This window comes from Raphanus sativus, chromosome 6 (genome assembly GCF_000801105.2).
Source record: "Raphanus sativus cultivar WK10039 chromosome 6, ASM80110v3, whole genome shotgun sequence".
Taxonomy (NCBI): Eukaryota; Viridiplantae; Streptophyta; class Magnoliopsida; order Brassicales; family Brassicaceae; genus Raphanus; species Raphanus sativus.
In genome coordinates, this window is record NC_079516.1 from 15,464,270 (window position 1) to 15,481,774 (window position 17,505).

The 17,505-nt window shown below is 35.1% G+C and overlaps 4 protein-coding genes across 4 annotated transcripts; 3 read left to right on the plus strand and 1 right to left on the minus strand.

Annotated features, from left to right (window-relative positions):
* The first annotated feature begins 255 nt into the window (after nt 1-255).
* Nucleotides 256-1,815, plus strand: LOC108833776 (uncharacterized). Its single transcript, XM_018607176.1, has 2 exons — nt 256-804; nt 991-1,815. Exons 1-2 carry the CDS (start codon nt 256-258, stop codon nt 1,813-1,815), a joined length of 1,374 nt encoding a protein of 457 aa, XP_018462678.1.
* A 664-nt stretch (nt 1,816-2,479) lies between these two features.
* On the minus strand, nt 2,480-3,890 carry LOC108833777 (uncharacterized). Its single transcript, XM_018607177.1, has 2 exons — nt 2,976-3,890; nt 2,480-2,524 (listed from the first exon to the last, which is right to left on the minus strand). The coding sequence occupies exons 1-2, from the start codon at nt 3,888-3,890 to the stop codon at nt 2,480-2,482; spliced, it is 960 nt and encodes a 319-aa protein (XP_018462679.1).
* A 1,167-nt stretch (nt 3,891-5,057) lies between these two features.
* LOC108833779 (protein ECERIFERUM 26-like) lies at nt 5,058-7,250 on the plus strand. Its single transcript, XM_018607179.2, has 2 exons — nt 5,058-5,572; nt 6,233-7,250. Exons 1-2 carry the CDS (start codon nt 5,147-5,149, stop codon nt 7,115-7,117), a joined length of 1,311 nt encoding a protein of 436 aa, XP_018462681.1. The 5' UTR covers nt 5,058-5,146; the 3' UTR covers nt 7,118-7,250.
* Nucleotides 7,251-7,850: 600 nt separating this feature from the next.
* On the plus strand, nt 7,851-10,996 carry LOC130496029 (protein NRT1/ PTR FAMILY 2.8-like). Its single transcript, XM_056987764.1, has 4 exons — nt 7,851-8,004; nt 8,101-8,318; nt 8,717-9,264; nt 9,939-10,996. Exons 1-4 carry the CDS (start codon nt 7,893-7,895, stop codon nt 10,780-10,782), a joined length of 1,722 nt encoding a protein of 573 aa, XP_056843744.1. The 5' UTR covers nt 7,851-7,892; the 3' UTR covers nt 10,783-10,996.
* The last annotated feature ends 6,509 nt before the right edge of the window (nt 10,997-17,505 follow it).

A 17,505-nucleotide genomic window follows, 5' to 3' on the forward strand; every position in this document is an offset into this window, starting at 1 on the left:
ACCGAGATGCTTTCAAGGTCCACATGTCGCTACATGCCCTGGCTAACAAGTACAGGTACTTTGTAAGGAAGTCCAAGCCAGGGAAAGTGGTGCTGGAATGCAGCGGTGTTAACTGCCAATGGCGTGTGTACGCCGCTAAGATGCCTGGTTGCCCTCGCTTTGAGATCAAGACTTTTGCAGAGTAACCACAGGTGCACTGTTGACGAGAGGGGTGAGTTTAGAAGACATGCAACCTCGTCGATAGTGGGAGGGATTATGAGGAGCAAGTACGTGGGCACAGGAAGTGGTCCGAGACCAGGAGCTTTAAGGGAGATGATGAGGACGGACCATAGTGTGCCCATATCCTACTGGACTGCTTGGAAGTCCAGGGAGATTGCTATTGAAAATGGGCGTGGCAATGCTGAGGAAGCATACAATACTTTGCCTTCATACCTCCAGCAATTGGCCGTTGCAAATCCAGGGACGCTTGTAGCATTAGAGACAAGCAAAGGGCCTGGGGGTGTCCATCGATTCAAGTACCTCTTCCTGTCATTTGGGGCAAGCATCAAGGGATTAGAATTCATGAGGAAGGTAGTAATAATCGATGGGACACACTTGAAGGGGAAGTTTGCGGGGTGTCTCCTAACAGCAAGTGCACAAGATGGGAACTATCAGATATTCCCAATCGCATTTGGGATAGTAGACAGCGAGAATGAACAATCATGGACTTGGTTCTTCAACAAGCTCACAGCTGTGGTGCCAGATGCTGAGGACTTGGTGTTTGTCTCTGACAGGCACACCGCTATCTACTCCGGAATCCGCAGAGTAAGCACTTAGTACTTGCTCTTTTCAAAGGATATTAATAGAATGCGTTACGAACCGGGTAACTGAATAAATTGCTGTTAACTATCTTGATAATCGTTAACGTTCCGTTTAACATGTAATAACTTTGATATGCTTAAACGGTAAATATCTGATTAACAGTTAACTAAATTTGTAATTATTGCACAGGTCTACCCAGCTGCGAAGCACTGTGCTTGTTTGCTCCATCTGCAAAGAAACGTCCAAACAATCTTCAAGAAGAAGCATTTGATATACCTAATGGGAAGGGCAGCTAGAGCCTACAAACTGGAAGATTTCTACTTGCACTTCAACGAGCTCAAGCAAGTTGACATCGCTTGTGCGGATTATCTGATCCGGATTGGTCTTGAACACTGGGCTAGGGCGCATTTTGAGGGGGCTAGGTACAACATCATGACAAGCAACCTCGCTGAATCCCTCAACGCGGCCCTATCAGAGGCTAGGGAGTACCCTATCGTTCCTCTCCTGGAATATATTAGATCAATGATGATGGGATGGTTCTCTGCGAGACGTGATGCAGCAGCAAAGACAGTGGGGGCGTTAACTTCGAAGGTAACTGATATCTTAACGAAAAACTTCACTGCTTCCACCGGCTATGCGGTAAAACACATCATAAACCATGAGTTCGAGGTGGTGGATGGAAATGGGTTGTACCACCGTGTGGATCTGGATCACAAAACCTGCTCTTGCAAGGAGTTTGAGGCGCTGGCAATCCCTTGTGCACATGCAGTGGCTGCTGCTATTTATGGAAGAGAATCGGTTGAGGGTAAAGCTGGTGAGTTTTACAGCACTGCATTCTGGGCATTGGCGTACAATGGAAGCATCAACCCGGTGGAACAAAAGAAGGTTGAGGTGTACAAGTTTGGCGTCGACGGAGAAGATGGTCACCTTCGTCCTCCAGCAACTCGACGCCCCCCTGGGAGGCCGAGGAAATCCAGGATCCCATCTCGTGGGGAATTTAAGGTGAGTCAATAAGTATATGTTTTATTCTACATTATCAGCTAACATGTCCTATTTGAGAAGAAACTAACTGTTAGCGTTTTGGCAAATTAAAACTTACAAATGACTGGTGGTTTCAAGCGCCGCAGGGCCTGTGGAAGGTGTGGAGGGACGGACCACAACAGGGTCACGTGTAAGATGCCTATCTAAAGTTGAAGAAGAAGACTAAGTATGTAGGGGTGAGCTCGAATGTTGTGTTTCTTTTGTAATGGTCTGATCTGGGGCGACCTCCTTTTGTTATCATGTACTAAACTAAGTTCCCCTAAGCTTCCCACATTGACGCATGTATGTGTGCAATGGAGGGTTTGAATAAAGACTCCCCCATTTTATGCAACAAAATCTCTTGTTGATTTGTTAGTCGATAAATTTTTTGTTGGCCTCTAAATTTCACTAAAGCTAAGAAATTTATATCCGCTTAGCGTGAAAACATTTAGTTGTGTGATAAATAAGTTAGTTAGTCGATGAAAATACAACTAAGTATAGAGTATTGGTTTAGACAGTTAGTTTCTTCTCAAATGTTGTAGCATAAACAAGTATGGTAAAGGTTGTATTTGTTTTGATAAAAATGAATATGCAAAACCCAAGCATTGTGTATGTAGATAATCATGTAAATAGGTTGTGTTCTGGGGTAAGTTGTATCTTACTCGATAAAAGTGATGATAACCGTTACACCTAGTATATGGCGCTAACAGTTAAAAAAGGTGTTAATTGTTCAACAAAGTAAAATATGGTAAATAATCTTATGTGAATATCTGCTGCGTAGTATTGAATTCGATGGTAATTCATGAGTTGATACTTTATTTGTAAGGATAATTTGCAAAAGCAAAAGTTACTTAAATGATAAGTGGTGTGTTGGTTGATAATTATAAACTTAGCCGAAAAAGAAGTGGTTAGTAGCTAAAAATTGTGTTTACGTTTTATCCGGATAAAAAAAATGTGAATAACGAAGGGGCTGGTGGAACCCAACATAATTGACACACATACCTTAGAAACGAAACAACACTGCTATTTACTAACATTTTAACAGTTAAGCTGGGAGTTAACAGCCAAATGCAAGAACCAGAACCGGTAACTAGTCATCTAGAGTAATCTATTGAGTGTTAACCGAACCACATACAGTAACATGTAAACAATACCTGGCATTCGGTATCTGCTGTCTTGGCGTGGCCAGGAATAATCACGTACTTGGTGGCCGCTGATGGTCTCTCCTGCTCCATGACGGTGTCATCTTCAGAAACTGTGGCTTCGTTAGGAGACTCCCCTTCGCTTTCAGAGTCTTGAATGATAATTGGGGTGACAGACTCAGTGATTTCTTCCTTCAACTGAGGAATGGCGGCAATTAGAACTAGTTGAATGGCGTCAACGTAGCCACGAATCGCCACAGAAGCTTGCGACAAAGCAATTACATCCTTCGAGATCAGTGATGTCGCGAGAGTTTGGTAAGCAGCTCTGCCCCAAGGAAAGGCAAGAAACTCATTGAGGTCCCTGATAAGTTCTACATGCTCCGGAATGATGCGGGGTGAGTGTGATGATGGGAATAGGATCGACGAGGTGATGGCAAGACACGCGAATTTGATCCTCTCATCTCTGGTTTTGACAACCTTGGTCTTCAACATCTCGATAGCTGTCTTGACGCTGCAGAATTTCAGAGACCCAAATAGTTCATTCCAATAAAGCTTCTGCTTCAACGGGTTCTTCCTCTTCTTAGAAGGCTCTGGGATCTTCCCACAATTCAATCCGGTAACGATGGCAAACTCCCGGAGAGACATCCGTATAGGGTTTCCAGCGAACAAGAACCATACCTCATACTTTTTGTTGACCTTTAGAAGCCTGACCACCACATACTGCCCAAACGCGCCAGAGAAGGGAGGGTAATCATCAATGGCAATGATCTTCCCAAATGTAGAGTTGCGGATAAACTCCAACTCATCTGGTTCTAAAGCGGCGAGGATGGCCCTGGTCGTCTTAGTCTTGTGGTATGAGTTAACACGCTCACCCAACGGTTCATCTCCTGCAGCGAACATCCTAGGCGGTAGTAGCTCTTCTTCCATAACTCCTTCCTCGAGAAATTAGGGTTCTGGAGATAAAATAAGAAGAGATTTCAGAACTGGTAATAAAGAACAAATGAGAGAGAATGACGAAGAACTCGTCGAAATTAATTATAAAAGGGGTTGAGTGGTTGGGAGATGAAGTGAAATGGCACTGTTTGGGGAAGTAAACCGTCGGCGTGCTCTCACGCTCTTTCGACATAATAACTGGAGAGAGAGGAACCGGTGAATTGTCCAATGGTGTAAAAGGATGAACCTAACACATCTCTGCATGCGGCGAGAGTCTAGTCGTCGTAGTGAGTCTTCTATGGAGGGGTAAAATTGTCTTTCAGCAATGGGTTTTTAATTGAAAGGCATGTTGCAATTTAAACGTGTGATTGGGTGTATCTGTGCCGATTTCTGAATAATTTGCTTTGCATATACACAGATCAGAGAAAAGTATATAAAATATACTTGCGGTCCTTATAGTAAATATTTACAAGCTTAAAAAATATATTTACAAGCTACCTTTGAACGAGAAGATAAAACATGTTGGGCCGATTTTAATAGACCTTTTGAGTTCATAACCTTTGAAGCAGAAGATAAAACATGTTGGGCCGATTTTAATAGACCTTTTAATAGATGTTGGGCCTCCAATCCTCTATAGCCCATATTACAACATACGTGGCTCTAGAAAACTCGACCGTGTACTTTGAAAGCGACTTTTCAGGTCGCCCTCGGTTGGTTGGTGAGTCACCGAAACTGAACAACTTTTTATTTCTCAATGTGATGATAAGCCCATAGATTCGTTATTGTACTTTGACATTTAGGCTATATCACCAATACATTAAAGTTCTTCGACACATTTTCATGATTTACAAATTCAAAGTGCTATACTATTGGGTCCAACTGCATTCTAAAGTACAATAAAATTGATAGATAACTTTCATTTGCGGTGGCTTTTGTATGAGCATTTATGTTGTTCACTAGACACACAACAACTACCTGTACTGATCCATATCCCCTTTCATCAATGCTTCTCAACAAACTCTGAGTTTTCTCAATTCATTTCAATCTTTTCACAAAAAAAAAGAGTGGACTTTTCTTAGTGTTAAATAATAAGTTAAAATGTGGGTTTTAAAATGTTAATCATTTGCATTTTCTTCCCTTCTATATATACGTGTTTCTAGTTACCTCAAGACACATATACCAATAAACAGGTTCTTTCTCTCGATCTTTATAATAATTATTCCCCAAAAAGTATATTATTATAGAGAAAAATGGGTATTTCCCGACAGAACCGGGTTGAAGTCAAGTCGATGCTAACCGCGATATCAAGCAAGCCATCTCGATCGGGTCAGGTACACACGTTTTCCGCTTTAGACAACGCTGTGACTCCCCATACGGTCCATGTCATCTTCTACTATCCTCGTAGTCCATTCAAATCCTTTGACCTTGACTCTGTTCGGATTCCGTTGTCGGAGCTCCTCTCGATGTACCCGCCCGTAATTGGTCGGGTCAATAAAACCCAGGAAGGGATCTTGGAGGTCAAGTGTAACGATGCTGGACTTCGAGTCTTGAAAGCCAAAGTTTCTGTTGGTATTGATGAGTGGCTGAGATCAGCTGATGGACATGAGGAATCTGATCTAACGGCTTGGGAAGACATGCCAGAAGATCCTAGTACTTGGTCGCCGTTTCGCATGCAGGTATTAAAATATTTTGAAGTTCTATATATATTTTTTTATTTGTCAACTATATATATCAACTATATATATATATATATATGTTTGTTTTTTTGGTAGTCTTCTATATTTTCATTTCTGATATAAAAAATACACATATGTAAAAAAAATATTCACAAAGTTATAAACAATGAAGTATAATTTATGAACAAATTGCACGGAAAATATATTCTGATATATTTTTATATAAAATATGTTTTCGTTTACCATCTGTTCATACATTATACTTCGTTATTTCTAAATGTCTAAAAAAATTCGAAAAATACATTTTTACCTTTTTCATGTAGTTTTTATTAGTTAATAATAATAAAGTTTTAACTAAGTTGTCTTGGCCTATTGGTAAAAAGGCTCCGGCTGGAGCTTCCGTCATGAGTTCGATTCCGCTTGGCCACCGGAGATAGCGTTAAATCGCAAGAATACGTGGATTGCCGTCGGTCTCAGAAAGATTAGTCTTGGATCTAGAAAGCCTTTGGATCACCCCTGGTTAAAAAAAAATAATAAAGTTTTAAAATTAATTATATTTGTTTATTGGTTACAATGGGGAATATATATATCAATATATATATATATATATATATATTTTTTGTCACGTATCGATATATATATATTTAATGATTTTAACAGATCAATGAATTCGAAGGAGGAGGTGTGGCTATAGGTCTGAGCTGTCCACACATGCATGCAGACGCAACAACGTTAACAGTTCTCTTAAAGTCATGGACGGAAGCTCAACGCCGTCAGTGTATTACCCAACCTCCTTCCTTTTTCCCTATGCCCTACAACTTAACGGATACTGACGCCGTTAACTCCGACCGCGACTCCTTCTCCAAGCCCATCGCTGGGCCCGTTTCAACCAAAACAGCCACCGCCACTTTTAGATTCTCTGGCTCCGCCTTCACGAGATGTATCAATGAACACTCCATCCACGAGATATCCCCGAAAGCGACGCCGTTTGATGTGTTCGCCGCTCTTTTCTGGACACGTGTCGCTCTGGTGAAGGACAAGAGTGATCGAGTTTGCTTATGTGTGGACTTCAGGAGGCTCTTGTCTAATCCGCTTCCTTACGGTTTCTTCGGTAACGCTTTGAACTTTTCGTCTCTTGAGATGGCTAACGTGGTGGAAGTAGCGATAGGACACGTCGCACGTTTACTCAACGAACATGTGTCGAGTCTGAACGTGGAGAAAATCAGGTCCGGTCTGAAACGGGCTAGGTCCCAAGAGAAGATGTATGGTAAGGACCTGACGATTGTTAACATGGAACATATGATCGTGGAAGGAGAGCCGTTGATGTACCAGGCCGTGTTTGAGGAGGGTGTTAAGCCTATGCACGTGAGTTACCGGATTGGAAACGATGGCGGAGAAGGTGTGATCATGGTTATACCGTCGCCGGAGAAAGGGTTTGGGAGGACAGTTTCAGTGACTTTGCCGGAGGAAGAGATGTCAAAGTTACTTTCTGATCAAGAAATCCTTCGTTTGGAACCTGAGGTGATTCTGAAAGGTGTGAAGTGATTTATATCAGAACGATCTTTAAAAATGGAATAATGTTTCATGATTATTAATGTGTATAATCTCGTATATGACGGTGTACGTGGATATGTTTAATAAAATTGATCTAAATGAATTTTTTGAACAGATATAAAAATAGAGCAGTTGAATTAATTGGTGATCTATGAAAATATGACTAATACTAATAACCGTGCAATTGAAGTTAAAACACGTGAAAATTTATATAATGGTTACCAGATAAGTAAACGAGTATTTTGAGTTTCTGAATAATTAGCACACTCGATCGTCGGACCAGATGGATATATAAACATAGAGAGAAAGCACCATGAGCACACAAGATGGACGGACAAGAGTTGCAGAATGTTTTATTAACTAATCTATGAGTTACAGTCTTACAGAAGCATGTTTGTTATCTTGGTCACGGATGAGATCACACTTGTCAATACCACCAACGAGTCAACGACAACCATAATAATAAATGTTCATAATAAGTAGGCCAAGTAGACTTTACAATACATCCACGTCAATATATTCCAATTCCAAATTTTCAAAATTAAACATGAAAGTATTTATAGAAAAAACGAATCAAATAAAACAAAATAGTTTCCAACAGTATCGATAACAAACTTGGAATCCCTATTCGCTAGTAATCAGCTTGAACGTAGGACATACACTCTGTATGGCTTTTCCCTATTTTACTAGTTCCATGCAACTAATCTATAAACACCATCAAAAACATTTTTTTTTTTAAATTTCGTCTCAAATCAAAGAGAACATAATGGACATTGAATCTTCTACAACCCAATCACCACATGTTCACCAAGAATCCACAAACCAAGATCCGCTCATAAAGCATAGAGGAGGATGGAGAGCTATCAAGTACATTATCGGTACTTACGTTCTCTCCTATTTTCTGATTTTACGGGTTTATTCTTATGGGATATATATTAATTGACTGAAGTGAAAACTCCATTGGGTTTGTGAAGCAAACGAGTCATTCGAGAAGCTGGCGTCCATGAGCTTGATAGGGAATCTATCGGTGTACCTCACGACGAAATACAATCTTGGTGGTATTTTCTTGGTGAACATCATCAATATCTGGTTTGGTTCGTGCAATTTTCTTAGTATCCCAGGTGCTTTTGTCTCTGATGCATACCTCGGAAGATTCTGGACCCTTCTCCTCGGTTCCATCTCCTCTTTCCTCGTATTTTTTCTTTCCTCTCTTCATTCCAACTAGACGTGTAAATGCATTAAAAAGGGCTAGAACCTTTTTTTTTTGTTGGTGAGAAAATACCTATGATGTCAAATAAAATATATTTTTATTTTCTTTTTAATAAATATCTTTAATTCGATATCATCCACAGTTGTGTTAGCAACCAAAAATAGCATGGGTACTTTGTACCACCAAAGAAAAATATTTAATTAAAATTCTCAACATAGGATTTAGAGTAACTTAATCATTTAATTTCAAATTCATGTTATTTTGGAGATTTTCTCCTTGCTAATTTTATCATATTTTTTGTTTGCTGTCTAAAAGATTTACGTCTGATAGTAAATGTGAAAGATAAGAGATTGATCCTTTTTTTTAATTTCACTTGATAGGGAATGGGAATAATTGCTCTTACCGCGGCTCTCCCGCGTTTAAGACCCGAGGCTTGCAAAGATCCAACAAATTGTTCAAACCCGCCCGAGCGCTGGCAGCTTGCCGTTCTCTTTGCTGGCCTAGGTTTAGTAGCCATTGGAGCAGGAGGGATCAGACCATGCAACATCGCATTTGGAGCAGATCAATTCGATACAAGCACTACAAAGGGCAAATCTAATCTTGAAACATTCTTTAACTGGTGGTACTTCTCCTTCACCGTGGCTCTTGTCATTGCACTGACGGGTGTCGTGTATATACAGACTAACATCAGTTGGGCCATTGGTTTCATGATCCCCACGGCTTGTCTTGCACTCTCTATCACTACCTTCCTCATTGGCCAGCACACTTACATCTGTGCAGAGCCTAAAGGAAGTGTGTTCGCAGACATGGTTAAGGTTGTTGCCGCGGCTTGTAAAAAACGTAAGGTGAAATCTGGAGAAGGTGTAACATTCTACTTAGGCTCTTCTAAGGATGGATCCTCAACCACTTTGGTCCAAAACAGAGAGAGGTTAGTTTGTTACATAAGATTGTTTTTTTTTGTTTTTTTTCGTTTACATGTTAGTAAATAATGTTTTATCTTGTAGAAGATATTAAAAACTTCTAATATTTGATACCAATAAAAACTATTATTATTTATTAACAATAAACATAATTTTCTAACTATTTGTAAAAATAGTTATTCCTTTTAAATCAGTCCACAATTTTAGTATTTTTAGACAAAGAAACTTTATAATTCAAATTTTTTCATGTTACAGTGTGTGTGTTTTTTTCAAATGAAAAAACAAATTTAGTATTTTAAAGATTTTGTATGTACTTTAAAATGCTAGCTAGACGCAAACAGAAATGGGAATTTTTTAAATATGTATGATGTTTGTGATTAGATTTTACAAAAAGTTGCATTGGTTACAAGAAACTAAATTAGTACTCTTTTAGAAAAATATAAATATTCTTTCACTTTTAATGCAATCTAAACAATGGCATTGACATGTGAAGTTGTAATCTGTAATCAGTACTCTTTTCGAAGTTGTCTCTAACATTTCTTCTTCTTTTTTTACAACAAGCTAAGGAATTGTAATTCAGGAAATGATCTTAGTTGGAACCTCACTGTGACAATGTGTGTGAATTAGATTCTTGCACTGCAAGTCTCTAACATTGTCTTCTTTTGATGATTTACTGTGACAGGTTAAGATTTGTTGAGAAAGCAGCAGTGATAACAGACCCGAACGAGTTAAACGAAGAAGGCAAAGCCAAGAACAACTGGAGATTATGCAGTGTGGAGCAGGTGAAGAACCTTAAATGCGTAACCGGGATTTTACCAGTTTGGGTCACAGGAATAGCGTGTTTCATGCTCACTGACCAACAGAACATATACGGGATACTCCAAGCCATTCAAATGGAGAAAACGTTCGGACATAACTTCCAAGTCCCAGCAGGATGGATGAACCTTATCTCCATGATTACTCTTGCTGTCTGGATCTCACTATACGAGTGCGTCATCCTACCAATAGCGAGCCTAATCACAGGACGCAAACAAAGGTTAACTATGAAACAAAGGATCCAAATAGGTATCGTGATGGGGATCGTTTGTATGCTCGTGGCAGGTTTCTTGGAGAAAAGTCGAAGAGCGGCCGCTCTAAAGAAGGGCTCGTTTGTGTCTCCCGTTTCGATTGTAATGTTGCTTCCTCAGTTCATGCTTGCTGGTCTAACCGAAGCGTTTTCGGCAGTGGCTTTGATGGAGTTTCTGACGGTTAAGATGCCTGAGCATATGAGAGCTGTCGCGGGAGCGATCTTCTTCTTGAGCTCGTCGATTGCGAGTTATATATGCACACTTCTTATTATTGTGATTGATAGCGTGACACGCAAGGAAGGGCGCTCGTGGTTAGGAGATAAAGACTTGAACAAGAATAGACTTGAGTACTATTTTTTCATAATAGGTGGTGTTCAAGCCGTGAATCTGCTCTATTTTAGGTTTTTTGCTTCCAGGTTTATCACTGAGAACAACGAGGATAATGAGATTTTTAGTTAAGTGGTTGAGATCACCTTTTCATCTTTGTTTTACTGGTTAAAGCCATAGAGGTTACGTTTCTTTTTTTCCATAATCTATTTCTTGTGTACTGTGGTTTATTTCCATTTTTAGTAGTATTATCACCCCGTGTGCTAAGCACAGGTCTATTTCTGCTTAACTGTATTTAAATTCTTAAAGAAATAAAACTATAGTACTCTTTATTTGTTGTTTTAAATCAAAATTGAATTTCTAATAGCTTACAAAAAGAAATATAAGATAGCGAAATATGATTTGTTATGAAAACAAATTTGTGAAAAATAATCAAACCATATCAAATAAATTTGTAAATATCCAATTTGCATCATCACAATTGTTGATAATCTTTTTACTCGGTATATATAGTGTCATAATAGTATTATTTGTTACCCATGATATATGATTTCTTCAAAGCTACAAAAACAAAATAAAGATATTTAAGGAGTCACATAAGAGAAGAACTAAATATACCGCTTGTTTTTAGATTATTAACTGTACTGCTTCCCTTCTGTTTTGTTTTTTTTTTGAACTTTCCCTTCTGTTTTGTTGCAGAGAAAGCTACTTAATTTGTTTTTTTTTGTCTTTTATCTTTGTTTATATGTTTATGTATTTCTTCTGAGGCAAAAGCAAGGCAAATTTTATAAATATATAAGTGATTGAAAAACAGATCTATAAATATAATTAAGCAATCGAAAAATAGAAACCAAAATAAATAAATACCTACTTTTTTTTTGTAACTAAAAGGGTTAAACCCGGGTCAATGATGACACAAGTCTAACCCCCGGGTGGAGGTACAGTCCACGGATAGATCCTCTCTTAGGCATTCATATGAGTCGAAAGTGATAACTCATATCCGTGTGGCCAGTGGGGTTTGAACCCAAGTTCGTTTTATTGGGTTTTTTAATTCCCTCAAGCGCCACTAGGGATAAATACCTACTTTGTAGATAAGATTTGGAGATGTTTATTTTTACCTTCTTTGCTGACAAAATTTTATTTTTTATTCTTCTACCAAAAATTAAGCTTTTGAACACACTATACTCGAGTTTCATCTATCTTATTAAAACAGAAACATTACAACTTCTTCTAGGTGGATTTAAAGTTGGACCTTATGTAATTAATGTTATATTAATTTACTTATTATTAGACATGTTTTTTTATAAATAATTAATATCAATCATTACCATAGTTTTTCACTTCTTACCTTATTATTATATTCACTACGCATGTTTCCTTATATTGCATATATTTTACTATAAGCTAGATACATTCACTAGCATATTATACTATAAGATATATTATTAATAATACATGTACTAACATATAATACTATACGACAGATTAATAATAATACAATATATTATATGTATTCATTAACTTGCATCTATCAATATTAGCAATACTATGAAGACGGCAAATTCTATACTTTGAACCTATAAACCATGATATACTAATTTATAACAAAAATGATATTACTGTTACAAAATTAGTTTTTATAAAAATTATTTATAGTAGCAATTTGTTATATAAGATAAATTTAATCAAGACCCAAATCTTTTTTTTTTCCTGTTCAGAAAAAAAGAAACCTACGAATATATACCATTAAGTTAGCCAAAAAAATTTCGAATAAATAGTAAATCTCACCAAACCAAAAAAATAAATTAAAAATATAACAAAAGATATTATGTTTGAAATTTAGCTCACCGGGTCGGGTATAAATCTGTTCATTTCAGGTATGAATTTTTCGAGTTCTCAACATTTGGATCTAAGTAGGTATTTGATTTTTTTTGTCCGGATCGATTTTTTTTGGTTCCAGACCATTCTAATTTTTTATATTATAAATTTTAAATAATATACAACATGTATATAAAATATGTGAATCAAAAGATAAACCCGCGCATGCACGCGGATCATGATCTAGTTTTTAATCTAAAATGAACAATTAAGAGAATATTAATTGAGAATAAGAGGAACCTGAATCTTAATTAAAGTAACCTAAAACTTGTATAGAATGTTTTTTAGTAGAAAACTCAACAGAGAAAATGCATGGATGAGATGAAAGAGAGACATAGAAGAAAAGAGAGAGAGAGCAAAGAAATATTAAATAGAAAGGAAAATATCAATACTACTAAAACTGGATCATGACCACCAATTATTATTTTCAACTAAAATAATTTTAACAAATTATATTGCAGAACTGTGTAACTTTCTTTCTAAATTTCACAGTACCAACTTCTTTTTTTGTTTCTTTGCAGACAGTTATATATAATGACAATTATTCTTCTTTTGGGGTTTATAGAATACGTTTGCTAAGTTACAGAAAAAGGAAGAATATCTTTCGTCAAAAAAAAGGAAGAATATGACTGGTAACCTATATTATATTATTATACTACAATATGATTGAAATCTGTTATATTATGTACATAAATTATCACTGTAATATTAGCATGTTATTCAGTTACGTTTGCTCATTTTTTCCAAATTATTTCTTTATATCATTCAATAATCTCAACTTTTTGATAGAAATAAAAACTATTCATTTAAACTCATCTAGACAGGTTTTTAATGGGTTATTCTATTAACTTTTTATTAAATGTGATTTTATTCTATTAAAACAACATCATGATCTATTAATATAAGTGTGGTCCAACTATCTTAATTGAATAGATTAAAACTTCTTATTAATTATTTGATAAAAATATTAAACAAATAAAATATAAATATAACTAAAAATACAAATATAAAAATAAATTTCTATATAAATGTAAAGCAAAAAATATTCTTGCCCTTTTAAAGTCGGTCAGAATCTAGTATTTTATTAAATTAGGAACATGGCCTATTGATATAAGTTTAGTCCAATTATTTTTTATTTAAAGATAAAATAAAATATATATCATTTTTATGTAACACAAATATGAAAATTGAATTTCAAAAAAAATGTAAAACAACAAATATATCCATATTTTAAAAGGCATGTAAAATCTAGTAAATAAATATTCATATAAGATAAAGTTTTATTTCAGTGATTGAACGTGGTATTGTGAGAGATTTTAGGAAATATTGTTTGAGTTCTAGGAAACATTTTTTATTAATTTATTTTTGTAAACTTATTTCATGTATCAGTATTTGATATTTTTCAACAACAAGATGTTATTGTATCAGTATTTGATTAGTCAACCGATTTGTGCTTTAGAATAGAAAAAAAATCTATAGGCATACTGTGTAAGGATTATAGGTATTCGTAAAGAGTTCTATAGTTTCCAGGTTCTACTTGAATTGTTTACAGATTCGGTAAATTTCGGCTTTTGATCATGTATTGGTTTAAAAATTGCTAGGATTTACAAATTGATTATCAATGATTTCTTCATTTTGTTAACCCATAGTATTTCTGTAACATAAAGTTTATTCTTTTTACAGCAAATTATCTATAACTTTTTTTAATAAACCCATCCTACTAAATAAAACAAAAAAAACCATATATCTTCACGTTAAGAATTTCAGAAATTTGTTTCATTAATTATCAATGATTTGTCTGGATTTCAAATACGTAAAGAGAGAATATCGATTACAAAAAAAAAAAAGAATATCGATTACAAGACTGATGGGCCTTACAATTATTCACTAGTTATTTGAAATTTCCAAAGTGTCTCAAAAATATGTTTTGTACATACTGTTATCAGTTCATGTTGTGTTGTACATTAACGTCCTTTTGCTCACCAGACGAGCTATAAAAGCCAGGCAAAAATTGTTATTGTAATGGGCTGCCGATAAAGTGAGTTCTATGTACACTCCTTTGGAAAAATTGTTGCGTACATTTCTATAAAATGCACTCCCATTTTGCTTCGAGCAACGGTTTCTTCGCATAGAAACTACTTTTATATCTAGAAAATTGTGGTCCATCTAAGAAAATTATAAAAAATAGTTTTGTTATTAATATCATCAAATGCACTTTATTATTACTGGTTTTAATTTATCTCGAAAGAGTTTACGGTTAAGCCTTCTATAGCTGAAAAATAAAGATTGATAGCCACTAAAATTTAATTTATAATCGTATAAACATAAAACTTATATGTAGAAAAGAACAAATATTCTGAGCTTCTAAAATAGCTAAGCAGCTGTCGGATAATAGTGGAGCCATTAGCCATAGATTGTGGACGGTCATGGAGACCATAAAACGGTAATGGATGAGCCTTTACAAATGGTATCAAACGACTACTGAGCTCTGTGGCTCACATTATTGAAAGTAAAGTTTTTGTGTTGCAACGAAAATGTTACACAATGCAACTGTAAATGATTTTATTATATTGCTTTCTAGAAAATGATGGTAGAGGTAGATATTGCTAAAATGTAACATATATCACCTGGGCATTTGTGTTCTCTGCTGAAAAACTTTAGTTAAACGTCTTTGAATTTGAGAAGTTGTAACAAAAATGATCTACCTTAATTTTCAATAGTGCAAGAGTGACAAAATACTTAGAAAATCTTGGTGATATGCAGAATCATAAATGAAACTTTATACGTCAATTGAAAGATGCAGTTTGCAGAGGTGTTCTGTATCAGTTCGTGAAGTATTATAGGAGGTAGTACATGCGTGTCCCATGAGGATAAAACTGAATGAGATCGAGTTTTGTGATGTGCATAGACTTGATGAGCTTGGAAAAGAAAAGAGGATAAATGTTTGAAGACATATAGACGTTTTCCATAAAGCAAAAGGAAGTTTACTTGAAGATAAAATTTTTCATTAAGGTAAATGGAAAGTTACCTTATGCGTATTGGAAAGACTTGGAGAACAAGTGGAAAACTTGGAGAGCGAGTTAAAGACGTGGAGAGCAGGTTCTAGTCTGTTATATAAGGATCTTATGAAAAAGTCAGATCTTGTATAGAAGAGAGAAAGGATCTCATTGTATATTGGTGTTATCTGCTTGGTGTCGAGGCAGTGTCTGAAGTAGTTTCTGAGAATCTGATGTGGATTTAGTTTGGGTAGCCTTGTTGTTGGCGCTTTGTGTGGTGGAGTTAGCCATCGTGTGTAGTTCATGGTGAGCTGTGTGTGTGCTTGGAGGATCAAGCGTTTTGTGTTACTGGTTTGCGTTGGGTGCTGACTTACTTGGTGAAATACTTCCGAAAAGTGGAAAATTGAAGTCTGAACTCAAGGGGAGTTTAGTTCGGAATTTGGAAGATCCTGATAAACAGAAATTTAGACTCTAGGGTGAGTTTTAGCTTAGGATTGGACTAATCATAAAGGATTCTTGTAATAGAAAAGATTGGTGTAATACTTTCTTATTTTAATGAATTCGAAAAGAGAAACTTGTATCTTTTATTTTCTGCACTTTAATTTTCTATTCTCACTACATCAACATCAATGTCATATAAAAATCATAAACAAAACTTTATAATCATATTCATAATTGTAGTAAAATATTTGCCATAAATAAATAATATATCAAGCCGATGTATTTTAGAGTATGGTTAGTGGAAGTCTTTTAGTAAATCTCTCAATATTAATATAGAAAAACAGAAGATAATTAAGAAAGAAGGAGACGAGTTCATGAGATTCCTAATCTCTTTGAGAGATTGTTAATATGCTGTCAATTTATAAATCGTTTGATTTTTTATTATTTAAATAAAGAAAAAATTTGGGAAAATTTAGAAAATACATTTAGATGAGATTATATTTTGAAAACTACATTTTCTTTTATTTATTTTTTGAAAACTACACTTATTTATAGGTAAAATGACTAAATTATCCAAACTTATTTATATTATCCAATATAACTTGATACTTTATTTTAAAACATAAAATGCGTATTTAAAAAATTAAAACAAATTTATCAACAATCATACTTTTTAATACTCTTAACATAAAATAAATTATTAGCTTAACTGCTTCATGATCAACCACATCCTTATTCATAGAATAGATCAACCTTTAAAACACACACAAAATTTGTTGATCACTTTACCAAATCACTAAATGATCTCTTATTCTAACCTGGTGACTTTTTTTGTTTTCATATACGACACATACATGAAACAACCCAAACAAATTGCTATTCTTTTATTTAATACCCAAAAAAAAATTCAGACATTTTTTTTAGAATCAAAGAGTGTGTGAATGTATTTCTCCTCTCTCTATTACATTTTTTTTCCTGAATTGAAAAATGCTGTTAAAATAAAATATATTCTGAGAATTTTTTCTCATGGAACACATAAGGAATCTTGCACATAATTTTATGTATTTTGTCGTTCATAAGTTCTTTGAATTATCTATTGTTGTGATGTGACAAAGGATGGACTGTTTAACTAAAGAGATCCAAATTTTTTTTCAATCGCAAAAACACAAAATGATACCAACTTCGTCAAGAAATAACAACAAAGATCACAAGTAATTCTTACAACATAATAATTATGGAAAGTACTAATCAAAGTTTTAAAATTAATTATTATAATTTCTAATTTCTAATCAAAATAGGACAAAATGTCTTTTTACAAACAAGAAAGTGTATTTTTCAAAAAAAAAAACTAGATGTATTTTTCAAAATTTAAATCATAAATAGGGTATATTTCAATTTTTCCCAAAAAAAATTGGTTAATTATATTTTTAGGGTATCTATTATCTAACGAGTTCTGATGCTATTATCTTTTGACATGAGTATGTAAATACTAAATAAAGAATGCAAGTGAGACTTCCATAGGTGTAAAGGACTACATAAC